The 27,633-nt window shown below is 40.9% G+C and overlaps 1 protein-coding gene across 3 annotated transcripts; it reads left to right on the forward strand.

Moving 5' to 3' along the window:
• Positions 1 to 1,091: 1,091 nt before the first annotated feature.
• On the forward strand, positions 1,092 to 15,487 carry SMIM29 (small integral membrane protein 29). 3 transcript variants are annotated; one of them, XM_075264233.1, is made up of 5 exons: positions 1,092 to 1,138; positions 3,039 to 3,196; positions 4,945 to 4,970; positions 7,987 to 8,086; positions 10,595 to 15,487. In XM_075264233.1, the coding sequence occupies exons 2-5, from the start codon at positions 3,086 to 3,088 to the stop codon at positions 10,661 to 10,663; spliced, it is 306 nt and encodes a 101-aa protein (XP_075120334.1). In that variant the 5' UTR covers positions 1,092 to 1,138; positions 3,039 to 3,085; the 3' UTR covers positions 10,664 to 15,487. The 3 variants fall into 3 exon arrangements, with proteins under 3 accessions (XP_075120334.1, XP_075120332.1, XP_075120335.1); XM_075264231.1 differs by having other exon boundaries at positions 1,094 to 1,142; XM_075264234.1 differs by lacking the exon at positions 1,092 to 1,138 and adding an exon at positions 2,055 to 2,095.
• Positions 15,488 to 27,633: the final 12,146 nt, after the last annotated feature.

The raw sequence follows: 27,633 nt of genomic DNA on the forward strand, positions 1-27,633 counted from the left end.
CAGCGAGAAGTCGTCGCTTCTATGCAGCTGGCCCTGCGTGTGCGCTCCCAATGCAGCTAGGCATCAGACGTACAGCCTTCACAATGCAATACAGACCCGGCATCCGCTGTAATAGAGAGGCGGATGCCAGGAAGTGTAGACGCCGCCACATGTGCCTGCAACATCGCTACGCTCCTGCCCTGCATGAAGCCAGCAGCGGCAGGAGCGATGCTGCTATTCCGCTCCTCCGCCCCCCCCCCCCCCTCTGGAATAGCAGCATCGCTCCTGCTGCTGCTGGCTTCATGCAGGGCAGGAGCGTAGCGATGTTGCAGGCACATGTGGCGGCGTCTACACTTCCTGGCATCCGCCTCTCTATTACAGCGGATGCCGGGTCTGTATTGGTGCCCCCCCCCCCCTCACGTGCACTTAGCCCCTCCTCCCTCAGAGCAGCAGATACATCACTTGACTTTTGACCAGATAAGTCAAGGGCTGTGACAACAGAGAAATGAATAAAGTAAGGTAGTGGACAAACAAAGCAGTTTTGCTGAAGCAATGTATTTAGGAAAAGTCTTACATCCACATTAACAAGCAGTATAGATAGGATCCTTGTGATGGGACAACCCCTTTAAGTGTTTTACAGTATATTACAAAAATGGCCAACAGCCCCCAACCTCCCCCAATAGCAGAAAAAAAATTGTGAGCTCCACTGTAGCCACTCTGAGGCTTTGGCTCAGTTTCTCAAACATATTAGGAGCAAGAGCCTCATAAAACCTGCATTTGCCCCATTCTACTTCATATATTACACTGCTAGTAATATCTTACTCATTTGTGGTACAGACACAGTTTCTGGCTATACGGGAATACACCCTCCACCCTCTTATCCATGGCAGTAATAAAGCGGCTGTAGCCTAGGCTCTTGTTCACTTCCGTCAATAGACAGGAGGAGCCATTCCTCGGTTCCCACACACTTATATTGCCCCTATTCATTGCTCTCGAGCTTGGGCCGAATACTCCATCAGCTCAGAGTCCTAATAGATACAAGGCCCCTCCTCCCAGCGCCAAGCTTAGACCATAAGCCCCGCCTCCGTGCGCTGATTGGCTACAGTCTGTGAGCTAGTCTTCCGGGTAGAGAGACGGGGCTGAGAGGAGAGCTGAGAGTGTGGGTGAGGTTGCTGTGGCTGCCGCTTTGTGTCTTGTCACCCTGGCCGTGTCCTCCATCATGTCTGTGTCTGGCTTTGTCTGCGGACTGATGGGCGCCCTCTGTTCCGGGGTTCTGACCTTTGTCAGTGATATTCCTTTCTTGTTTTCTGTCGCCGCTTCCCTTTCCTCAGATCATGAACTCTTGTGACCTGGTCGTGCATGTACACAGTGTGTGTCCGCTTGTTTCCATTGTTATTATTCGCTGTGTGTACTGTCTACATAAACCTCTGCTGTGGAGCCTGATGGGAATATTATCTTGTCCTAACAAGGGACCTGTACAAGAATGAATAGGATTATATAACGCCTTCCGGGAAGTCCCATGAAGCACATGACAGTGACTGACATTTGTAATGGTCTTTCTCACACCAGTGACACAAAGTGCAGGGAGTGTTGTGGAATGGGGGGAGGGGGGTTCGTGGCTGTAATAACAATTCTCATTGCAACACAAGGGTCAGTTGTTTTACAGAAGGCCAATGTAATATCTGCGACCTGTAGTAAACCAGAGATTAATACAATGTCTATGCCTTCCTGCATTTCTCCCTGCACTTTGACCATTGTCATAAAATGCTAACACAGAGCCTCCCTTCTTCTATGGCTTACACAACCACCACACCACTGTACACAGATGGGGAAGGGAGGCTATTGCTCTCTTCCCTATCTGTTTAGGCCCAGTGATCTGCACAACTACATCTGTATTATGAATAAAGTACAATGCATATGAATTGGGTTAGAAAACCCACTTGTGATCATTGAAATCCACTTTGAGATTGAGGCCACACACTGCAGAAACCCTACGATCCTGCTAATTTTAGTGTTGTTTGCTGTCCATGGTTGATATGTTGAATGGCCACCTCGTTTCTTTTTTTTTTCCCACAGTGACTGCAGGATATGGGGGTCCCTGACCCTAGTTCTTAAGGTAGATGTTACCTGCATCTGTAAGAAATGTATGGCTTATCCTGTGAATATGCTATAGATGTTTGGGATGGGAAACCCTTTAATGTTAGCTCATATGTGTTGTGTGCACTACCTGCAGAGGGCATCCCATAGTGGGCCCACCTGCAAAAAAAAACAACTGCTGTTTTTTACTGTGGTTTTGAGCTATGATTTCCTGGCTCTGGTTTCTGACCATTAATTGAGGGCTGTTCTGTATACACCGGCTCCCAGAGGCAGCTGGAACAACTGAATCGTATGGGGTCCAGGAGTCCTAGACAGTCACACCTACAGAGCTAACTCCCATAGAAGTCAATTTTGGGACGTGTTCATATAGACATTTGCCCTTTCCATTTACTTCTTGCCCCAATGTACAAGCCTTTTTGAACATTAAGGGGAAAAAAACTGTCCAACACCAATATGAAAAGTAAATGATAGAGATGTTGTTTGCAGTTATATTCATTGTGGCTTGAATATATACTTTTTTTGAAGACTGGAGATAGTATTACACTGTACATATATGGAAATTAATCAATGTGACGCTAAGTTCATTTGCACTGTGCTCTTCATCATTCGAATACGCTACCTCTAATATGATTTTCAGGGTGTACAGCATTTTCAAGTTGAAAGCGGGCGAGAAAAAATTCCTCCGATTTTTGACTTTCTGACAATACCCAGATGTGAACCCCGCCTTAGATGTATTTTTGTCTTGCATAGTTTTCCTTTGCTGCAAAATAATAGCAACAGTTTTTTTTTGTTTTGCTTGTATTGTTAAATAGATCTAAAACAAATTTTACTTGAATTTTATGGACAGTATTTTTTTTTTTTTTGGTATCATAGTGTGCAATAGTTTCTGTACATCACCCCATTCCTTTCATTTACCATGTCCTTCTTGCTAATTCTTTTTTCTCCTTCTATTCATACTACAGTTTTGTCTGCGGCTCCTTGTCATCCTCATGCTCTCCTCACTGCCGCCATGAGTAACTCTACGGATCCTGGGCCTAGTAATATGGATGCTGATTCTATGGGAGGAATTGTTTTGGTACCTTTCTTCCTTATTACTGTGATTGGTGTCATCGTGGCTGTGGTGAGTATTTGATGCCTTCTAGACTATAGTGATAGCTGTAGGGATGCTGGTTAAGGAGCAGTTTCTTCATATTACACCAGAAAAAGGGGAGAGGGAAGTGCAGTAAATGCGAGTCTGGGTTAACATGTTATTTGAGGTTTTACTAATTCTCTAATAGTCAAAAAAGCTACTTTTTAATCCCTTCCCTTCTGCAACCATTCTTCAGTTTTGTTTTGTTTTGTTTTTATTCTTTGCCTTCTAAAAATCCATAATTTTTTAATGTTTTTGTTTGAGTTGAATGAGGACTTAATTTTTGTAGGAAAAATTGTATTTCACAGTGGTACCATTTAATATTCTGTACAATGTACTGGGAAACTAGAAGAAAAATTCCAGAATGGGGTGGAATTAAAAAACTGTGTTTGAGCTTTCTTACGGGCTCAGTTTTTTACTGCATTAATTTTGCAGCCAAATTGACATGTACCTGAATTCTGTGGGTTGGAACAAATGCGACAATACCAAGTTAATATAGTTTTGGTATGTTTTTTAACTCCTTAAAAAAGAAAAACATTTCTGGAGCTGCAATATTCCATGACCTGTAACATATTTATATTTTTGTACATGAGGCTACGTAAGCCGAGATCAGATGTACTTTTATTTATATCAGTTTGGGGAATGTCTAATGAATGTATTTTTGAAAAGAAAAGTATGATCTTCATACTACTTTGCACTTTCCAATCGGAAATGCCACTGCATTTTACAGTACTTGGAAAGTGGATGGAATTCATGCGAATCCCATGCCCACTTTGCAGAAAAAATCACAGCATTTCCAAAACTTTTGCAGCTTGAAAATCGCAGCATGTCAATTATATCTACGGAAACGCCAGCGGCTTTCCCATAGATATAGTTGTAACAGAGAGTCCGTGGAAGAAATCTCTGTGAACTTTCTGTTCAAAGTGCTGTGGGAAGAACCGCAATGTGTTCACACTGCAGTTGTTCCCGCAGCGCTTTAGTGCGGCAGTTCTGGCTCATGGGCCTTAGCCTTAGTTTGGATTTTCCATGAACACAACAGATATAAATTTGTAGACAAGGTAAGCATTTTTGGAAAAAAAAAATATTTTGAAGATTTTTTAAAGATCTTATCTAACCATTTTAGAGGTGAAATATTTTTCTTGATAGATTGCCAGTGGATATGACTATAAGTGCAGGAACATTCTATGGTCAGGTACTTTTCAAAACAGCAGCCATAATTTCCGTGCGTGCGTGTGCGTGCGCGTATGTGTGCGTGCGTATGTGTACGCGCGCACGCATGTGTGTTTTCTTTTCTTTTCTTTTTCCTGTCTGATAACCTTGACATAATAAGGAAATCACGGCTGCCTATCTGACAACTGCCAGTCCTAGGTTCCTGCATTTATGGTCATATCAGCAACTTATCAAGACAAGCCGCTGCTAAGAGGGTTAGAGAAAACTTTTTAATCCTTAATATATTTAATCTTTGCAAAAATGTTTACCTTCTAATTGTCTGCAAGTTTAAATGCAGTTCTGTTGAACTCTTTAACTGGTCTTCTACCCTTGTTACAAAAGGCAGCTACCCTCAGCAACCTTCCCTTCCTGTAATAACAGCAGGACCTACTTTCTATCTTGTAGTTCCTTTTTCTCACATGGTAGTGGCCATGGGAACAAATATACTGTATATCTAATATGCAACTCTTAAATCCGTTCTGTATATCTTTGTTGATAACCCTGTACTTCTTTTTGTTGTCACTTAACAGATCATGTATGTAAAGAAGAGGAAAAGGTAATTACAAAAATTGAAACAAACAAGTTTATAAGATCTCTGTTTTATTTTGTGAAACACAATCCTCTTTTTGAGATGTTGGGCTCAAAGTTAAGCTTAGAAATAGTAGGGGTATATGGAGGTCATATGGAGGAATGGGCTGCTTAGAGACTGTTGTATTGGAAATATTAATTACATCGTAAGGGAAAAATCTGGGAAACTGACACTAGGTTCATACTAGCGCCAGGTTCTGGGACCCCCAACGACAGAGAACCGGACTGCTACACAGTGGTTGGAAACAGAAAGCAGGAAAGAAAAAGGTCCTCTTTGCAGGTCTTTTTTCTCTGCTGATTATCAGTGGCCTCCAACAGAAACTCTGGCGCAGATGTGAACCCACCCTTAGTTAAAGGGATTCTATCATTAGAACCTCTTTATCTACAAAGACAGACCTGGGCAATGTGCGGCCCGTGGGCCACATCCGGCCCTCTGACTGCTTCTACGCGGCCCGCATAGCTACTGTAAGATTCTTCAAGGACCTGTGATGATGTCACCAGGCTGCTGGCAATGGGGGCTGCTGAATGATAGAGAGAGGACCTGTGATGATGTCATCACAGCCTATCACCAGGATAGGCTATGACTCGTTAGTGGGCAGAGCCACACGGGACTGTGTGCTCTCTGTAAGCTGCCGGCAATGGAGGCTGCTGTACAGAGAAGAGACAGCTGTACAGAGAAGAGACAGCATGTGAGAGCATGGAGAGAGAAGAGACAGCATGTGTGAGCAAGAGGTGGGAACTAGGGCCAGATGTAGGGGGGCAGTTAAACTGAATACACATGGGGGGGAGGGACATTAAACTAGGGGGCAGATGGAGGGTGACATTAAACTGGGGCAGCTGGAGGAGGATATTAAACCATGGGGGGTAGCTGGAGGGGGACATGTCTCCCTCCAGCTGCCCCAGTTTAATGGTCCCTCTAGTTTCTGCTAGTTTATACTGGGGCACCAGGAGAAGGACTTAATACTGTGGGACATTTGAAGGGAAACGTTATAATGTGGGAAGGGGGGGGGGGTATAATGTAAGGGTGATTGTAGGAGGATTTTACTTTGTGGGGCACATGGAAAAATGATTGAGAATGGGCGGAGTCAGCAGAGAAGTGGGTGGAGCTACAAAGACCATGTAGGAATAGCCTTTTTCAGATCTGCGCCACCGTTCCTGAGAATTTTCTGTTTTATTCCTTATGCAAATGAGTCTTCAGAAAGTACAGGGGGCATTCCCCCTGTGCTCAGTAAGCACAGGGGCCGTCCCCGTGCTCACGAAAGAGGAATAGGGCAGGACGGTGCTCACAGGTCCAATAGATTTTATTAATAAGAAGAATTGCACTTCTTCTTATTAGTAAAATCTATTGGACCTGTGAGCGCCGTCCTGCCCTATTCCTCTGCTGTTTCTCCGGTTGACACAACCGGTGCCTTTGAGACGTGCTGCTCCCCATACCTGGTATCATATACACCTTAGTAAGGAGTTGTGAACGCGCTCACAAGCAAACCAGGTGAGAGGCCACCAGGTCTGATACATTCATTACAATTATCTAAAAAGGTGAATAGACTGTCTACACTATAAAGTGTGCTTGGTGTTTCTCTATCTTTTACAATTCTATGCTCACGAAAGACTCACCAGCGATGCCTCTGTCTTCTTCTGCCGACGCCTCTCTGCCGCATCATCAGCTGGCGACTCTGCGTTCAGGATCCAAATCCTGCACATGCTCAGTCGGCTCTGCCATGGCACCTTAGGCAGAGCCAACTGCGTATGTCTTTTCAGCTATTTTCCTGTGGCCTCTTACACAAGCGTCTGTTTGGCCACAAGAAAATGTCCCAAAGCAACATGGCAGAACTAACTGATCATGCATAGGATTTGGATCCCGAACGCAGACTCACTGGTTGGTGACACGGCAGAGAGGCAATGGTGCAGTTTTCTAATCTCTGCCTGCTATCATTCATTGTTTACTTTTAGTGGATAAAAATCAGTCCATGGTCATGCGATGGACACAGGTTCATATCTGCGCCCGTACTCCGTTCTGCAGGTTTCCGTTTCCTGCACAAAACGGGCAGGAGACAGAAAACTGCCGGCATGTTTCAAGCCCATTCATTTGAATGGGCTAGAAAAGTCTCCGGCCGTGTGCGTCGGTGAGCGTTTTATGCGCTCCAAGCGAAACCGTTTTTTTTAAAAATCAGCCACAGAGTCGGACATGCCGTACTCTGTGTCCGGTTTAAAAACAAAACAAAACTGTTTTTGCCGCGGAGCACATAAGGCGCTCACGGCCGGACTCGTCATGACAGGATAAGACGGAAACCTGAAAACGGAGTTCAGGCACTGGTGTGAACCCAACGTAAGGAGGTTTTTGGGGATAATAAATTCCTCAGTAGGAAGCTCATTTCTTTTTCCAGACTAGATGCATATTATGGAAGAGTTGGCTATGAGGTTAGCACTAATGGGGCGTTAACACTTGCACCACTGTTCGCCTGCTGTAATTCCATTGAAATTCCAGGAAAAACAGCTTGGGGACGGCTTGCCGGCGGTCAGTTTAAAAACCCATTTATTTCAATGGGTTTTTAAAGCAAACCCACTGGTGTCCTTATGCAGCCTCTTTGCTGTGAAACCATTCTTTTCGCACAGACACGAAGTCCTGCATGTCCAAGTTTGTGTACATCCATACATCTTGTTGGGGTATGCATTAACAAGAAAGAGCTTATTCTGCGCTATTTACTGGATGTGAGGTCCAGGTAATTAACAGTTCTCCTAGATTCAAGCTTGGTAACTACACTCATGACAAAAGTTGGTCTGAAAGATTTTATGTATCCTTGGTGGCATATCTTCCTATCTTTGTGGGTGCTGTTATGGGATTGAGGAAATCTCATTACCAATAAGAGTAGTATTCATTTTTCTAGATTGTAAATCAACCTCTGCACAACCTGTAATCTATTTTTTTTTTGTCCATGTTTGTGATAAAAAAAATAAAAAAAAAGTTTGTGTTTTATTTTGTTTAGAGTGGACAGACTTCGGCATCATCTACTACCCTTATACAGCTATGACCCTGCAGAAGAAATTCATGAAGCAGAACAGGAACTACTAGGACAAGACACAAAAGTAATTATTTCATTTGTCTGCAATGCAGGCTATCATAAACCAGAAGTGTCAGGGATGAGCCATCTTTTGATCCAAGAGCTTTGAGGGGCGTATTACCAGATAACTGTAGGGCTCACTGAGCAGGTCTGGAGTGGTGCTTTTCTTAAGAGTCGCTGGATTTGTTAAAGAATTCCTCCATAGCAGCAGCTGATCAGCTGGTTTGCAGGTGAATGAGTCAGTATTATCAAAACATTTTGCTGAATTATAGAAATCGCCATTCAAATGTCGTGAAGTTAAGGTGATAAACGCAATATCTTCATAAGATACAAATACATTCACTGACACAAAATAACACACTTGACGGAGTTGTTGGAAGTGAATGAAATGTTAGTTATATCATTACTTTTACACATATGAGTGATTACAATGTTAGGCAGGGTTCACACTACCGTTGAATTCCGTTATAAAGGTGTCCTTTTAAAAGAAAAAAAAAACGGACACCTATCATAACACACATTACCTGACACTAACTGATGTAACTGATGTTAATTTGTCTGTTTGTTTTTTTTTTTAAACTGATCCATTTAATGGATCAGTTAAAAAAATGGATCAGTTGGTGTCCGCATCAGTTAGTGTCCTTTTTTTTTATACGGTCCGTTTTTGTTTTTTTTTGGTTTATGCTTTCTGAGCATGTGCAGAAAATAAACAGACACAAAATAACAAATTCCTATGCGAGTTTCGTGTCAGAATCCGTGCCAGACGTGAAACTCGTGTCAGAATCCGCTAGCAAAAATAAGCCTCCCATTGACTTCAATGGGTTCCGTTTTCCGTGCAGAACCCATTGAAATCAATGGAAGGTTTTTTTTTCCTATTGAGTTTAATGGGTTCTGCGTGGAAAACGGAACCCATTGAAATAAATGTGAGGCTTAGGCACAGATTCTGATGCAAGTTTTGCGTCCGTATCCGCACCAAATTTCTCCGTGTGAATGGACTCTTAGATTCCATGTAGCAGCACTAAGTGCCTAACTGGATCAAAAACTAGCTGATAAGGAATCTTTCTATAAGCATTTCCTAATGGAGCAGCAGGCTTCTTGTGTAAGCCTCCTTTATCTATTGATCTAGGTCAATAGGATTGTTCTTAAGCATCAGACTTCCTTTTTTTTTTTTTTTTTCTTTTAACCAAAGGTAGTCTCTGATGTTTCATCAGCAACAAGAAGTGGTCTTGCCTTCCTTTTGTCCAAATCCTTTGACTGAGAAAAGACTTTTCATTGTCTGATGTCCATTATTGTGTTATAACCTATTTAAAGGGATCAGAATAGTTAAAGAAATCTGAAAAATGTCTCATTCAGTTTCGAATGATGAAGAAAGGCGATGGAGCCAGCAAAGCCATCATTGCTCGTTGGATAAAGATGACTATTTCCCTGGCCTATGAGGCTTGAGACATGGTCCCTCCTAGAGCTTCTCGAAGCCTACTGCGCTGTTTATAGATCAGAGCTGCTGAGCTGCAATGTGAACCAATCCTCAGACTTTCTTCTGTCATTATAACCTGGATATCCTCTCCAACTCTGATATATATATATATATATATATATATATATATATATATATATATATATATGGTCCTGCCCTAGATATGTAACTATTCTGTTATTACGCCTGTTGAGTGCCATTTTCCATACCCTCCACAGCAGCACAGTTTTTTTGTTGATGTTGTTTTTTTTTTTCTTTTTCCCTTCCTATGTTCTGTTTTCTTTTTTTAGTTGTTTGTTTAGATCTGTCATGGCTTCCCAGTCTGGTATTACTTTATTAGGGCTAGTTCACATGCCATTCCGTTGCAGCTTTCCGCTCCAGATTAGGCCCAAATGAATGGGCCTAGTCCAGAGGGAGGTGCGGATGGCTGAATCAGCCACAGAATCCGCCTGAAGAAAGGCTCCCGTTGATTTCAATGGGAGGCGGCAGGATTTTGACGTGGATTCGCATCAAAATCCTGACCATTTTGCCCTGTGTGAACTAGCCCTTACTGGGGTATAGTGGGGCTCTTTTATCTTGGGTCCCATGCTGTTTCATGTTCTGTGGAAGTCAGGGAATCCTCCTGTTGAGTGCTGTTATGGAGGCTATGGAAAATCTGATTACTGGTAAGAGAAATCTATATTTTACTCAAGCCGTTTTCATGGACCCCTCAATTGACTGAATTGAATGAGAGATCCGTGAGAATAGATTACCCTTGGATGTACACTCAGATGTATCTTAGTGAACTCTTAAGAACCTATTCAGTCAATCGACTTCCTTATTCATATGCTGTCAGTGATCTGTGCAAAAATAAAGCATGTGGTGTTTTTTTTTTTTTTTTTTTATATAAAGATTAGTCTGTTTTACACATGTTCAAGCCTTAGCTTTGTGTGGTTAGAGTGTAAGAGAAATAATAACAGTAAAAGTCACAGTTAGGAAGACAAGTTAACTATAAGAATTGTAGACAGATTGAATCAAGCTTTGAAATGTATTTTCCTCAAAATATATAATCTGTTACAGGTTGTACGTGGCTGGACAAGTGGATACCATCAATACAAAAGGGCATCATTAAGGGATGTGACAGCATAAAGAAAGTCTGAACACGGGTTGGAAGAGCACAGAATCCTCCCCTGTCAGAGACCTACAGTGGTTCTTTATTTAAAAATCTTTTATTACTTAATATTTTATTTAAAAAAAACATATTGTCTTTATGTACATATCTAACAATTCTGTGTGGAAATTTGCATGTATATATAATTGGAGTATGGTTGTCAGCATACACCATTTGATATGAGAAAGAATAAGTTGTTGCCACTCAGCTTTACATTCATACTAAATTCACAAGGAACTGTTCACGGCCAATGACAGGAGGAAACTTTTCCTTCTTCGGACTTTCTCCTCCTGTAATAGCTATATGGAAAAGCCAGTGTTTCAATAGCTATAATTCACATGCAGCGATTTACAAAAAATGTTAAGTTTTAAAAATCGCAGCACTGTCGATAAGATTATCCAAAATCCCATCTACTGTACTGTACTTAAAACGCTGCGGTGTTTCTGCTGCAACCAAATTGCGGTGTTACAGTACATGGAGCCCTGGCCTCAGAGTTCTTTTTTTTCCCTCTCTAGAATGAGACTCCTTGATTTTTCATGAACATAAATAGAAAGGAGAAAATATTCCTAAAGCATAAGTGTGAAATGAACCTTAAGCTGAATTTATATGGCTGTATTTTTGTCTGTGAGCGCCATCTACTTTGGATCTATAATGAAATCAGATGCCATTTGATGGAAACGCTAAAACCTTTCGCTAAGGCCCTTTGCAGACAACCGTGGTGTGGGTCAGTGTGCCATTTGTGTATTTCACAGAAAGCACACTGACCCATTCTTTTCACAGTTTCGTGTCTGGGACGCATCAGATTGAACAGGTCTTATTCCTGTCCTATTCATTTAATGAAAGGAGTTGCATAAGCACGGCGCTTGTACGGGCAGCACAGGGAATATCCCCATCTGCAGCCTGTGCTTTTAATTCACGGCAGACCAGTTGCAGCACGATCGTCTGCACCCGGCCTTAGGAGAAGAATTCCTGCTTCTATGTAATGGGATCTGATCCTGTGGCACTTTCTTTCAGGCATTTGTTATAAGAAAAATGCAGTAAACAAAACCTGCCATAAACAAATTCATGCAACACTAGAGTCTTTCTGGAATTTTTTTTTAGACAAAGCAAATACCTTGCAAAAAGTGTGGAGATTGGACCTTAACAGTCTACAAAAAGCCATGTACAGGCAGTCGTAGGCTGAAGTCCCACTTTACAGGTAAGTCTTTTTTTTTTGCAGATTTTGCTGCAATATTTTGATCCAAGGCAAGAGTTGCTACAAAAGGAATGGGAAATGCATAGGACTTCTACTTCCTGCTGAAGCTCAAAACAAAAGGGAATAACGACACCGAGCAACCATAGTGTAGTAAATTCTGGAATGGGAAATGTCCTGATAAGTGGTGAACGCTCACCTTTAATGGTTGTGAATCAAAGTCACAACTCTGTATTCACATGTATAACCGGAGTGTCCACCACGGGTTCAGCAGCAGTAATCCCAACACCTCAAAAGATGTTCGTATGCAGAGAAGAAAAGACCAAGCCTCAGATTTGGTAACAATCTGGGAAATAAGGAACTGCGCTCCCCTTCTTAGTTTAGTAAAAACGGTTTTATTTATGGTAAACTCACACACAACACGTTTCGGGCGTCTAACCACGCCCTTCTTCAGGTGCAATAGTTTCTTAACCGCTGGGCTGCAAACACCCGAAAAGCGTTGTGTATGAGTTTACCATAAATAAAACCGTTTTTACTAAACTAAGAAGGGGAGCGCAGTTCCTTATTTCCCAGATTGTTACCAAATCTGAGGCTTGGTCTTTTCTTCTCTACTTCCTGCTGAAGGGATGCGCTGAGTTCACACCAGCGTTTGGTCTCCGTACTCAGGTTTCCGTCTTCTGCCGGCAGAAGACGGAAACCTGTCAGACTCCGGCTGTGAGTGCTGGTGAGCGTTTTATGCTTTCCAGTTTCGGGCAGGAAACAGAAACCTGTATAATGGAGACCAGATGTGAACAAGCCCTTAGGCTAAAAAAAAAACTGCTGAAAAATCTGCAACAAAAAAAAGCTGTGCTTCTGCAATGTGGGATTTCAGCCTTCAAGTGGTTCACAATAAAAATGTCATAATAAATGTATATTGAATAGTTAAAACATCTTGTGCCCTGCTTTAGTCTTTCTGGAGTGAATCCTCAAATTACTAGTCCACTCTTTGTTACTGAAAAATTGACATCAGCTTCTTGACTATTTTTATTGGAAACTGGCTCTGAAAATTTTATTTTGATCCAGCTCTACCCACTTTATACTTTAATCCATATAAGCACTGTCCGTTTTGTGCCAGAGTCTCTTCTTCTTTTATTCTACAATCCTAGTTTTGGCATAAAACATACTGCAGCGTGAATGAATCCTAACACTGTTTTGTTTCTAATGAGTTATATATAATGCCAAAGCGTAGCTATTCTATTTTGTGATAAAGGTGCAGTGTTGAATAATTATTATAAATATATTCCATTACTGTATGATATTTCACTAACCACCATTGCCCAAACTTTTACTTGATAATGGTATTCTTGCTCAAATCCTCCAATGTTTTCTTCAGTTGGATAGACCTTTCTTGCTTCTGGCTTACAAGATGGTACATTTACAAGTGCCTTATAACAGGAGCAGACATTTTTTACAGAGTACATCCCATCATTATGTGTTTCATTCAAACATTCAGCACATTTTGTCTGTGGCTATATCTGGATGTTATTTTGTGTATGTGATATATACTTTAAAATTATGTATGGCCCAGTAATTGGCCACTTTCAGATCAATAATGAGAGACCAATATTCACATGGAGTATACACTCCACTCATTCTGAACATAAAACTTGTTCAGAATGAGCATGTAAAAACCAGATCCCATTTTTATGGGTGCTGGCATACGAGCGCTCCTCATTGAAATGAATGGGAGGCTTTTTTCCCCTATTGATTTCAATGGGGAGCGCACGTTTGCCTGCACCCATAGAAATCAATGGGAGCAGGTTTTTACGCGCTCATTCTGAACGAGTTTTACATTCAGAATGAGCCTGTGTGAAGGCTCCCTTATTGTTTGTATAATGAACAGTTGTACAATGTTCCAATATACTTTCTGTATCAATTCCTCATGGTTTTTTTTTAGACCATCTGAATGCTTTCATTGATTACTCTTATTCCAAATCGATAAAAATCAGACCATAGTCATGTGATGAAGACACAGTGGCACAGCTCATTACCAGGCAGCTGTCCAATTACTATGCAGTGACTATAAAGAGCTGAGTGTCCATTACATGACCATAGACTGTTTTTTATCCACTGAGAGTAAGCAGAATGAATGACAGCAAGCAGAGATGTAGAAAATTGTGAGAAATTGATACAGAAAGTATATTGAAAAATTATGCAACTTTTTATTATACAAACAATAAAATTTGTCTCTCAATATGGGTCTGAAAGTGACCAACTACTTAAAGGTTTAACTGTACTTTTTGTAGCCTCAAAGACACTTGAAATTCCCTTTGTCAGACTTTACTACATTACCACAGAAGCGTCAAAGTGAGCAGTGCTTTAGACTTCAGATTTGGCTTTTCATTGGATGGGATTGAATCTTTCAAGAAGATGGCCCCACGGTGGCTCTGATTATAGTACCTGCAAGCAAGTATGGCCCCCACTATCTGATTTCACAGGAGCAAACTGCCACTTTCATGGGGAGAGAGGTGCTGGTCTTACTTCTGGAATCCTTGACCTCCAAGCAGACATTTATATCTTATGCAAACTGAGAATACCCCTTTTGAGTGTTGCCTGTTTTCCTGTAGTCTCTGTTTCTCAATAATGGGTTGTAGATTGCAATTAGTGCTGGGCTATCAATTGGGAAACAACTAAAACCGAACATCAACCTGTTCCCATCAGTTACTGCAATATTTGCAGTTTTGTTCAGACTGAACATGTCCAAAACAAAGCTAATGTTCGTATAATAATCAGAGGCGATCAAACAGTCAGGGATGCCTGAGGCATGTGATTGGGCCTTAGCGGTTATATGGCGTCACAACATCATGTGATACTGAGACCCAATCACAGTCCTCAGCAATCCCTGATGTTAGCAGGGAGTCATGTGGGAGCCCAGGAGAGGTGAATCTCCTGAGGTCCGCCCAACACTGTAAATTGTGATTTTGACTTGGGGCATAATCGCCCAGCCCTAATTACAATATATTTCTCTACTGTATTTTGCTGACTGATATTTTGTAATTATGGAAAACTTAAATGGGTATTCCCACAAACATTAACCATTTTTACATTTGTCGATAATTAAAATGTAAACATTTTTGCTAATATAAGTAATTAAACATTTTGCAGTTTTAAAGATTTTCTCTAAATATTTTGTGGTCACAGTTTTGTTATCTTGATCGGTTGCAGGACCTTTCTGAGGAAAAAAAAAAGAAAACAGCCCTGATTTCTTTATTGTTGCCGATATTTCTTCGAATACATGTAGTGTCCATGCCTGATAAGCAGGCTAAAATAAAAAAGAAAATCATGGCTGAGTTCCTGACTAGTTGTAGGCCTTAGAAAGTCTTTGTATTCATGGTTGTATCTATTGGCAACTGATGAAGACAACAAATGTCACCACATTAGAGAAAATCTTTAAAACTCTGCAGAATTTTTAACTACTTATACTTGCAAAAATGTTTAACTTTTAATTATCTACAAATCTAGATCTGGTTATGTTCATGGTAATATTCCTTTTAAGTTTTTTTTGTTAAATATATGAATTGTGTTGAATCCATGTAAAAGTTATTACAAAAGTAAAGCTGTTTGTCAAAAAGTAATGGTCTAGTTCTTTTAGCCTCCTAATGTTGAGTCCTGGCTGATGATGATTCGCTATTGAAGAACAGCACCCTCTAGTGGCTTGGCAGCACCAAGTCTTCTGTGCTGGATGATTGATATATCATAAAAAAATATGAAGCTGGGTAAAAATATTTTTTATGAAATGCCATACCTATATTTTATAGTCACTTTTAGGGGGGTGTAAACTCTTATGCTCAAAAAAATCATAATCATTATTGGAAATAACGTGTCCTGTCATCAACACATTGCATTTGGCCCAATATCAACTTTGTGAACTGTCACAAGTACAGCATGCTATATATACATAGTTTATATAATAGTTTCAGATTTAGCCATCCTTAACTTGACAATATGACAATGATAGCTCCTTTAAAAAAAAAAACGGAAAGAAAAATGATTACCAACTGTTTACTTGGTCATGTTCATTTTGACTACATCTGTATCCTGTAACATCGTCAGCATCAAGGGATGGCAGGTCACTAGTGAGGTCTATAGCAGAAGCTGGGGTCCCCTTTGGACCGCCAAATTGTGGCATGTCCACAATTCAACTCATCTGAGGGACTGCTGGTGGGCAAATTAATACATGATGGGCCATTACACTATGTGGGGCCACTGAGAGGGCATTATAATTTGTGCAGGCCAGGTATGTCTAAATGGTTTAAAACACACAGCACTTAAGTTTGCGATGCTTTTTAAGTTTAAAAAAAAAAAAAAAAAAAAGTCCAAAAATTACCTGTGTGGGGGGTAGATGCCTGTAGTTGTTTACAAGCGCTCAAAAAATTTTTTTTTTTTTTTTCTCCACACCTACACAACTGCACCTCCAGAAGAATTCCACAGCCCCAAAGGAACAGCAAACAACCAAGATACCTTTAACCCCTTAAGGACACAGCCTCATTTTTCAAAACTGATATGTCACTTTATATGTCACTTTGCAGTAACTTACATAAATGATTGAGATTTTTTTTTTTTTTTTGGTGACACATTTTACTTATGTTAGTGGTAGTCCCTAGAGACAGCAGCACTGTCTCTCTGCTATTCTCACCTATCTGTGTGTGCAAAGAGGAAGCAGGAAGGCAGCAGCAGCTTGTGCTGTACACATGCATAGGAAATTATAGCACAGAAGGTGCACGATGAGACTTCTGGAGTGCAACACGAGGCTAATTAGCATATGAATACAAATGGGCTCATTCAAAAACCACTGAGGCGATTTACATACAAAAGGTACGTGTACAGTCATGGCCAAAAGTTTTGAGAATGATACAAATATTAATTTTTACAGTCTACTGCTTCAGTTTTTCTAATGGCAATTTGCATATACTCCAGAATGTTATAAAGAGTGATCAGCTTAACAGCAATTACTTACAAAGTCAATATTTGCCTAGAAAATGAACTTTATCCCCCAAAACACATTTCAACATCATTGCAGCCCTGCCTTAAAAGGACCAGCTAACATCGTTTCAGTGATTGCTCCACACAGGTGTGGGTGTTGATGAGGACAGGGCTGTAGATCAATCTCATGATTAAGTATGACACCACTGGACACTTTAAAAAGAGTCTGGTGCTTGGCATCATTGTTTCTCTTCTGTTAACCATGGTTATCTCTAAAGAAACATATGCAGTCATCATTGCACTGCACAAAAATGGCCTAACAGGGAAGAGTATTGCAGCTAGAAAGACTGCACCTCAGTCAACAATCTATCGCATCATCAAGAACTTCAAGGAGAGAGGTTCCATTGTTGGCAAAAAGGCTCCAGGGCGCCCAAGAAAGACCAGCAAGCGCCAGGACCGTCTCTTAAAAGTGTTTCTGCTGGATCGGGCTACCAGCAGTGCAGAGCTTGCTCAGGAATGGCAGCAGGCAGGTGTGAGTGCATCTGTAAGCACTGTGTGGCGGAGACTCTTGGAGCAAGGCCTGGTCTCAAGGAGGGCAGCAAAGAAGCCACTTCTCTCCAGAAAAAAACATCAGGGACAGACTGATATTCTGCAAAAGGTACAGGGTGTGGACTGCTGAGGACTGGGGTAAAGTCATTTTCTCTGATGAATCCCCTTTTTGATTCTTTGGGACATCTGGAAAACAGCTTATTCGGAGAAGACGAGGTGAGCGCTACAACCAGTCTTGTCTCATGCCAACTGTAAAGCATCCTGAAACCATTCATGTGTGGGGTTGCTTCTCAGCCAAGGGAATCGGCTCTCTCACAGTCTTGCCTAAAAACACAGCCATGAATAAAGAATGGTACCAGAATGTCCTCCAAGATCAACTTCTCCCAACCGTACAAGAGCAGTTTGGTGATCAATAATGCCTTTCCCAGCATGATGGAGCACCTTACCATAAAGCAAAGGTGATAACTAAATGGCTCAGGGAACAAAACATAGAGATTTTGGGTCTATGGCCTAGAAACTCCCCAGATCTTAATCCCATTGAGAACTTGTGGTCAATCATCAAGAGACGGGTGGACAAACAAAAACGTACAAATTCTGACAAAATACAAGCATTGATTGTGCAAGAATGGACTGCTATCAATCAGGATTTGGTCCAGAAGTTGATTGAGAGCATGCCAGGGAGAATTGCAGAGGTCCTGAAGAAGAAGGGTCAACACTGCAAATATTGACTTGCTACATTAACTCATTCTAACTGTCAATATAAGTTTTGGTTACTCATAATATGATTGCAATTATATTTCTGTATGTGATAAAAACATCTGACAAACACACATAAAAACCAGAGGGCAGCAGATCATGTGAAAATAGAAGATTTGTGTCATTCTCAAAACTTTTGGCCATGACTGTAGAATAGCATTTCTAAAGGCTATGCAAGTATGTGCTTAGTTAAAAATGACTTTTCCCAATGATAGAGCCCCTTTAACTTCCAGAACTGTAATTTCCAGTAAGGTTCAAGTGAATGTAGGCTAAGAAACCCATAGTTTAGCAGACCTAAAATAGATGGAAAAGGAAGATGAAAATTAGACTATTTATTAAGAATAGAGGGATAAATGGGAAGATGACAATTGCACTAAAAAAAAAAGTGAATTTTATTGTAACTTTAAGCAGACCTGTTAAGACTAGAGCAGTATTCACATCAACTCTTCAGTGTCCTTTATCAAAAGTTGTACATTTAGTTTTAGCTAAACAGATTACATGAGTAGAAACATCACTTTGTAAAACAAATCTAGCACATTGTATTTGCAAACATAAAACACATACAAGCACAGAATACCAATCAGAATCATTCATTAATAGTTAACACATCCTTTCAACCACAGTAAAATTATTTCCTCTACACCGTTGTCTACATTTGTAGCACTTTTATTCAGTAATGTAGTATTTAGTATTCAAACAGCACTGAAACATTAGCAAATTTAGAAAAGGACCCAAAAATGATATATGTGGAAACTGACTGCTATATCAAAACTAGTGCAAAACTCAAAAGATATGGGCATCATTAGCACCATTTATACAGTTTGCACCAAGTGGTCCCATAAATGGCCACACTATACTACCATTGTTACCCAGGCACATATGGATACAAACCAAGTTAACTGGTTAGAAGATGGGCTCTGCCTGGGACTCATTTGCAAGAGATTCATAACTGCAAAACCAGCACATACTGAATATGCACCAAAAGTGGCATACATGCTTTACACTTTATTTTTTATGTGTTTTAGACACTTTCTGTTTAGACTCCTTATATGGAATATGGATGGTGCTTGTTGAGAAGGGGCATGGTTTAATATGCTAAACTGAGCCAGATAGTGTGCCATGAAAATCAGCCAATTAAAGGGGTTGTCCCATCACAAGGATCCTATCTATACTGCTTGTTAATGTGGATGTAAGACTTTTCCTAAATACACTGCTTCAGCAAAACTGCTTTGTTTGTCCACTATCTTACTTTATTCAATTCTTTGTGGCCACAGCCCTGACTTATCTGCTCATGAGTCAAGTGATGTATCTGCCTGCTCTCAGGGGGAAGGAGGAGGGGCTAAGTGCACGGGAGCCAGCCTGTGTTTCTAGCTATTCCTGTGTCTACACCACATGACCTCCCTGCTCTCAGATAGAGGAGAGGAGCTGTTTTCATTTCTTCTGTTCTCCCAGTTATCAGGCTAGCTAACTCAATTGTGTTCATTATGGCAGAGACAGGCAGTCTCTGTATGTAACACAGAATGGAGTTGCTGCTGTCTGTACTTCATAGTCCAATATGGGTGGGCGAAGCTAAACGGCAGGTTGCATGTGAAATCCTGCCCACCAAATGATGCAAGAAACCAGGAAGAAAGAAGATTTTACAGCAGTAAAGACTGATGAGTATGTGAGGTGGGAATACCCCTTTAAGTGATGTAAAGTCAGGGGGTGTTCACACTTATGCCCTGCATGTCAGAAAATGATGGTTTCCCTGCAGAGAGGCTGCATATGGACACTGGTGGTTTGCTTTAAAAACTCCATTCAAATGAATGTGTTTTAAAACTGACCGCCATCTTCAGCCATGTACTTGTCTCATGTGTTTTACCACATGCATATTCGCCCTTCTTGATCACAGGATATGGGGTAGGTGTCAAATGGGCAAGCCTGTTTGAGTACTAGAAGTGGCCGAACAGCTTTGATCAAGGCCTTTTGTTACGTCCTGGTCAATGCCATTACCTCCACAGGGGTTTTCCTATCAAGCAGGAAACCTAGGGCCCACAGCTCAGACTGTGGGGAGCCAAGTCCACTTCAAAGGGATATGGTTTTGATGATGATATTGCCCCAGGAGAATATGTTACATTTACCTCAATAAATTCCTCAGGTGCGCAGTGCGAAGGCGCATGTTCCAGGTCCAAACATTGTATGGAGGGGGGGATGGGGAACAAAAGGACTGGAAGCCATTTGATGGTACTGATGAACTTTTATGGACTTGCTGTGTGTTCTGCTACCCTGGATACTACAGGTGCCACACCTGGACTATAATCTCTTGCTTTATGGATACTATGTGCTAAGACTAAAGAAGCCATGCGCTCTGGACTGTTCTACTGATGGGGAATGCCCCCCCAAAAGCCTGAGGATTAAGGACTCCAAGCAATGTGCCCTGGATGTTATGAGAAGAAACTCCAGCAACCCAACTAGGTATTATATCTCTTTTTCTAACCTTTTGTTCTCCTTTGTTTTTTTTATTGTACTGTACCATGCCGTTGTAACTGTATTTGCTTGTCAATCCGCTGATATGTCTCTATGTATGTTTGTGGCTAGTACCGACCCACTTGGGGTTAATATATAAAATTTATAAAACTTTATCCTATGAGACCCGAACACTCACAGGATGAGAGGGCTCAGTAAAGGTAAGGAGGGTGACCGCAGGAGTGCCAAACAACCCAGCAGACATGAGCGCAAGTGTGAACACCCCCTTAGATTAAACCATTGGTTCTTAACCTTGTTTGAGGTACCGAACCCACCAGTTTCATATGCACATTCACCGAACCCTTCTTTAGTGATAAATCAAATATGATTTTTTTTCCAAATTCAAGACATAGGTATATGTTTTTTTTTTACTGGTACATAAAATGAACCGTGCATAGGGCCTAGGGTTTGATCGAACCCCAATTAAGAACCACTGGATTAGACAGTCTAGAATGGCACTAGACACTTCTGATGTAGTTTAAGAATGTCTAGTTTAACTTTGCACTGTCTTCCCATTTTTGTTTATCTGCCCCAGTGTTCTTGAATCACAGATAAAAAGCCAATTTGATAATTGGTGGATATTACACATTAGGATATTTTTGTCATTCAGTAAAGTACCATTGTGCTGGGAAGTTACTACTGCATACTCCTATGATCTAAAGATTATATTAATGCTGTCAGACTTAAATGAAAGCATGAATTCAGAATATACCAGTACTAGCACAGCAGATTGTAGCAAAACCGACAGCACTAATAACCTGAGTATTGTAGAAGGCGGCATAAGTTTTTTGTCAGCTTAAAGGGTCACATAGATGGGTCCAACTATAAACATGATCTCAAATAAGAAGCTGAGGTTGGTTGAAAAGATGAGGTCACTGATCTTCTGAAGATTCTGCTGTGCCCACTTCTTCTTCCTCGTCCTCCTGAGAAGACAAAGATTATGTAAATTTATCAGTTATGGCTTATTTATCAGTGTAAGACAAAACTGCAAGAAAGTACAAGAAAACTTACCAAATCAAGTACCTACTGCTCACTGGCTTTTACAGTGGTGTGTTCGTTTCATCATAGTGACTCCTTACACATCAATGTAGATTACATTATATCAGGTAGCCATTCCTTTGTCCTACTACACTAGACCCAATTTAGAGAACTTCTGAAAGAAAAATGGCCTTTGATACCAATCACAGAACATATTTAATTTCTTATGGAGTTCTTAAAGCTGCACTGTGATTGGTTGCATTGGGCAAGAGACCGTCCTTTCATAAATCTCTTGTTGTTTTATTCATCACAAGTACAGTTTATCAATGTTTTATGTCGGTCTGCAATTTATGTTAGGTGTTGGGACAAAATATTCTCATCTGAATTTTGGAATCTGGTCTCTGGAAGACCTTTGTTTTAATTCAACTAAAATGTGTAAAAGCCACATATAAATAAATTAAAGTACACCCTATTGATCAATGGTTTGTCAAACCAACTGTAGCAGTAATAACCAAGTCTGATCTAATATGCATTTGTTGCTAGTTTTGTGGTATAAAAGCCATAAAAAGTAAGTTTGTCACACATGCATGAGTTTTTGCGCAATAACTGACTTTTCCTGTTTTATTCAGTTTGCCATCAGGTGCTGGTGACTCATTGGCCTGTCAGATAGATTTTTCTGCCACACAAATAAATCTACGACTGGTGAAGATTTCATTTCTGGTACATGGGATCTCCCTGTGCACCCTCACAAGTCAGCCGTTTGCTTCGACACAGGCAAGAAGCATTTTCAGCCACATGCATTGGTCACATGGTACAGCAACAACCCAGTACCAAGCACAGCTCCTACACAATGTACCATGTAGTACAGAGGTTTCCAACCCTTGGTTCACTATGAGCTATACGGGTAAATAATGAATAACAGAAACCCAAATATCTGAAGAAAAGAAATATAAACATAATATAACAATATAAAAATAACAAACCTCAGATATGATATGAATCTATATACAAATACAAAACACATCAAAAACGTATTGGTGAACTTAAATAAAAAAAAATGGGCTTAAAACACTCGGTGAGCAATATGAAACTCACCACATATACATGGATGACTGACCCTGGTCAGCAATGCAATGCAACTTTAAAGGAATGAACTTAGAACATATAGTAAACAGCATTAAACTCACTGCGGCATGTAGATGACAGTCAAGGTCCCGATCGATAAGATGAAAAGAACACACAACTCACCAATAAACTATAAGTTTGGTGGTGTGTAATACCTAAGCAAGCGGAAGACAAACTGCATCACTGGCCATATATCTGAGGTTTGTTATTGTGATATTGTTATATTATGTTTATATTTCTTTTCTTCAGATATTTGGGTTTTTGTTATTCATTATTTACCCCTTTTTTTTTTGGTTAAGTTACATCACCTTTTTAAATCGCATAGTGTGAACTCTTTTCAATACTGATATACCATCAGCAATATGTTCTAGTTCATTCTGAGTGTTTGAGATATATATATCTATACATTTGTCAATTACTGGTTCTCATGATCATATTTCATCTGTTATTGCAATAATGCTTATTTATTTCTAATGGCACAGATAGAGTTAAAAGTCTTTATTGATTTATGGGTGAGGCTATGTGGATCCAACTGCTATATAACTAGGTTTATTTGTCAGTATGGTTTGAGTTAAGAGTAAGGGATCCACCATGCATTCCTGAAACGCGTAAGCTGTATTTTGTTCTTATCTGATTCATGGATTCATGTTATTGGACTTTTTTTTTTTTATCTAATATGAAGTAAAAGTTAAATGTTATTTTTTTGGCATGCTAGATTTTTTAGTGTTTTTCTGACACCAAACGTACCAAAAGGTCTCCTTTTATAAAGGAAGTCACACTTGCTGATGATCTATTACTCAAAGATTTGACTAGCAGCACCCGGCTGCTACTTACCCTTGCTTTTTCTATGAAATCTGTAATAGTTTAATAAAATTTCAGAGCCTGCTTTTGCGATTTGGTCTAATTTTCGTTAACTCCCCCACCACTCTTCATGTGTTCATCTAAGGCATCTTGCAGACGTTCGTGATCAGTGTACTATACATGTATTTCATGGATAGCACACTGACACATTTTTTTCTATGGGCCCGTACATAAGATCATGAATTTCACGGTCCCGTGTGGAGGCTAACACTCCAGGCTGCAAAATATAGAACAGGTCCTATTCCTGTCCTATTTTGTGGCCCTTGCTTCTGTGGCTCCTATTCATTTAATGAAAAGAGCTGTGGAAGCACGGCCCGTGCATGGGCGGCACACAGAGAACAGCCCCGTGTCCCTCATGCTTTTAATTCATGGCCGGCCAGTTGTAGCACAGTCGTCAGCGGACCCATTGCCTCTAATAAAAAACAAACAGACAATCCGTTGTGGTCTCTCTATGCCCCTGTCTGTTATTTCAAACAGAAAAAAACGTGTACTACTACACTTTTCTTTTGACCACAACAGATCCACAATGGTGGTCCCTATGTAAACGGATGTGAGCAATTTGCAGCTAGCATTCTGTTATTGCTGATCAGTTCATCCTCTGAAGGAGAAGATAGGACTGGGGAGGCGCTTCAGACATTCGGGAGCAGGGACACACAAGAAGTGGGGGAGGGGCGGCAGAAGCAGCAGTCTCTAATGGGGCTTACAAATGGCAGTATCATTCATGCTGAAACCAGTGGTAGCACACATTGGGGAGACAATCAATCCCTAATAGCTTCGCCCACCACTAATGGCATAAGGTGAAGGACATGCAGGGGTACCAGAGAAGGTGTCCCCCAAGTACTTCAAATCACAGCACAATTTTTTTTATTTGTACTGTATTTTGGAGTGCATGGGGACAGCTCCTCTGCTACCCCGACATGTGCTTCACCAAATACCATCAGGGATAGCACATGAGGGGCACAGCCATTAGGGATTGATTGCACCCCAACGTGTGCTACCCTAATGACTGCCCCCATGTGTTACCCCTGATGGTATTTAGGTGCATCCTCACGTCTGCTACCCCCCCACACATGCGATACCCCTAATGGTATTAGGTCAGGGGTCTCAAACTCAATTTACCCAGGGGCCGCTGGAGGTAGAGTCTGGGTGAGGTTGGGCCGCATCAGGTTTTCCCAAATTTTTTCTTTTTCATATTCATATTCTGACACCCGTAACCTTTTTATACATCCGTGTACGGGGATGTATAGGGTGTCTTTTTTTGCGGGGCCAGGTGTACTTTTTAGTTATACCATTTTGGGGAATTGGTATTGCTTTGATCATTTTTTATTCAAATTTTTATCAGAGGCAAAACAGTGAATAAAGTTTGGCACTTTTGACTTTTTTTCCCACTACGGCATTTACCGTACAGGAAAAATATTTTTATAGATTTGTAGAGCGGGCTTTTTCGGACACAGGGATACCTAACATGTATGTGTTTCACAGTATTTAACTACTTTTATATGTCTTCTAGGCAAAGGGGGTGAGTTGAATTTCTAATACTTTTTAATTTTTTAATATTTTTTTTTTTACTTTTTTTTTTTTTTTGGGGGGGGGGGGATTTACCAGACCCCCTAGAGGTCTTGAACCCCAGGGTCTGATCAGTAATGCAATGCATTACAATGCTAATGCATTGCAATACATTGCAAAAAATCGTCATTTCTTTTGCAGGCTTTATAGAGCAGCCTGCAAAAGAAATTCACTGCAGACCAGCCGGGGAGCCTTTACAAGGCTCCCAGCTGTCATGCCAACGTGACGTCGGCCCTGGAGCATGCTCCAGGTGTCGGCGATCACAGGCAAAATAGCGGCGCCCATGCGCCGCCAGGATAATGGTGCCTCGGTCAGCTTTGACTGAGACGCTGGAGGGGTTAATGCCTCTGATCGTTGCGGGCATTAGCACTGGGTGTCTACTGTGTAAAACAGTAGACACCCGGCAGCTATGGCGGCCGCCCGATTCCCGGCGTCCGCCGGGGGGGCCACAAACTATTGTCCCGAGGGCCACAGTTGGCCCGCGGGCCGTGGGTTTGAGACCCCTGTATTAGGTGAAGTACATGTGGGGAGTGCTTCAACAAAAAAATTGTGCTGTGATTTGTAGTACTTGGGGGAAAGATCCTCTTCTACCCCCACATGTGCTTCACCTAATACCATAAGGGGCAGCACACTTGCGGGGGCAGCCATTAGGGATTGATTGCTGCTCCCCATATGTGCTACCCCTGATGGTATTAGATGAAACACATGTGGGGGAGAGCAGAGGTAAACATAAAAAAAATGGATCCTTTTTTTTTTTTTTTTTTTTTTAGCAAAAATCTGATGCAAACGGATGCACATCTGTTAACGGATCAGATTTTTTGATGCATGAATTGACATCAGTTTGTGTCAGTTTTTTGATTAAAATAACAGATCCGTTAAACTGATCAGTTAAACTGACATGAAAAATATGGTGTGAAAGGGGCCTGAGGTTCACACCTGCACCCGATCTCCGCTTTCAGGCTTCTGCCCGAGAAACTGGACAGGAGACTGAAACCGGCAGACAGTTATCAAACCCATTGATTTGAAAGGGTTTGCAAAGTGTCTGCCCGTGAGCGCCTTCTGCCCTCCGCGACGAAACCGTTTTCTCTTAACTGGACACAAAATCAGCCATGCAGGACTTTGTGTCCAGTTAAAGAAAAACGGTTTTGCTGTGGAGACCAGAAGATTCCCAGGCACTTTCCCCCTCCTTTCCATATAGACTGGATAGACTGGTAATTTATATGAGACTGTATAAACCACACAGTATAAATTACAGCATCTTGTAGAGGTGATTCTAAAGTATTTACTCCCCATCACCCTTCCCCAATGGTAAATGTACTATACTATCTTACCTGCTTTTTAGAGGCTTTATTTTTCCCACTATCCTTTCTGCTTTCAGATTTCTAGAAGATGTGGGGAGAAAAAAAATAAAATTAGTGTACCTTTGTTTAACATTTTTGTGACCAGCCTCATACAAACCTGATGATGCCGGTGTGCTTGGAGCACAGTGGAAACGACCCCTGTGCTCCTGGAGCTTAATTTGCATATCACAAGAATCAGATTTTTACAGAAACAGCGGGGAGCAGAAGAAAATGGAAGGTATGAGTAGAATAGCCTTTTAAAGGCTATTCCAAAGTGCCATTACTTCAAGAGGTAATTTTCTAATATTAGACTCCCTATAACAGTGAGTTATGACGATCAACAATAGCTGTAAGTAAATTGACTGACAATAGCTGCCATCCTGATATGTAAAAAAAAATAAAAAAAATTGTGTCATTCAGTTTTTGCCCTGAAAAAAATAAAATTATTAACCTCCAGACTCTTTTCTTACCCAGAATTTATTCTTTGCCTTTTGTTGGATCCATGGCTTTGCAACACATGCACTTCATATACAAACTACTGCCACTTGGCAGCTGTGTGTTAACTGTAACATTAGAGCAAAATAGAAAAGAATTTCTAGCACTCTTAGTAATTTGCAAAGAATTGTGCTTTATTTGCATTCAAATGATAAACATTTCGGTCTAGAATGACCTTCATCAGTATAACGGCTGCATCGTGGTAGGGTGAGGAACACAGGAAAGGAAGGTGGTCAATGTAGCATTAGAGGACAGCTCAAGGCCACTGCAACTGCTGACAACGGTTCCATAGATATGTATTGATACAGACATGGCTGAGCAGTATGTCACTGCACATTGTCAAGAATACATGTTCCTGGGATCCAGCAGTGATGGTATCCATAGGAAATGGTCAGAATAGACTTTTTTTTAAAGAGTTAACCCTTTCGCTGCCAGGCACGTAGCTATACTGAGACGCGAAGGAAAAAAACGCAAAAAGCATGTGATCCCGTCCATCATTATGGGGAATGTGAGATCAATTGTGAATAAGATGGATGAACTGACAGCACTGACCAGACATCAACAGGATTTTCGTGAGTGCAGTATGATGCTGTTTACAGAGACTTGGCTTACTGAAATC

The sequence above is a fragment of the Leptodactylus fuscus genome, chromosome 2 (assembly GCF_031893055.1).
Source record: "Leptodactylus fuscus isolate aLepFus1 chromosome 2, aLepFus1.hap2, whole genome shotgun sequence".
Lineage (NCBI taxonomy): Eukaryota > Metazoa > Chordata > Amphibia > Anura > Leptodactylidae > Leptodactylus > Leptodactylus fuscus.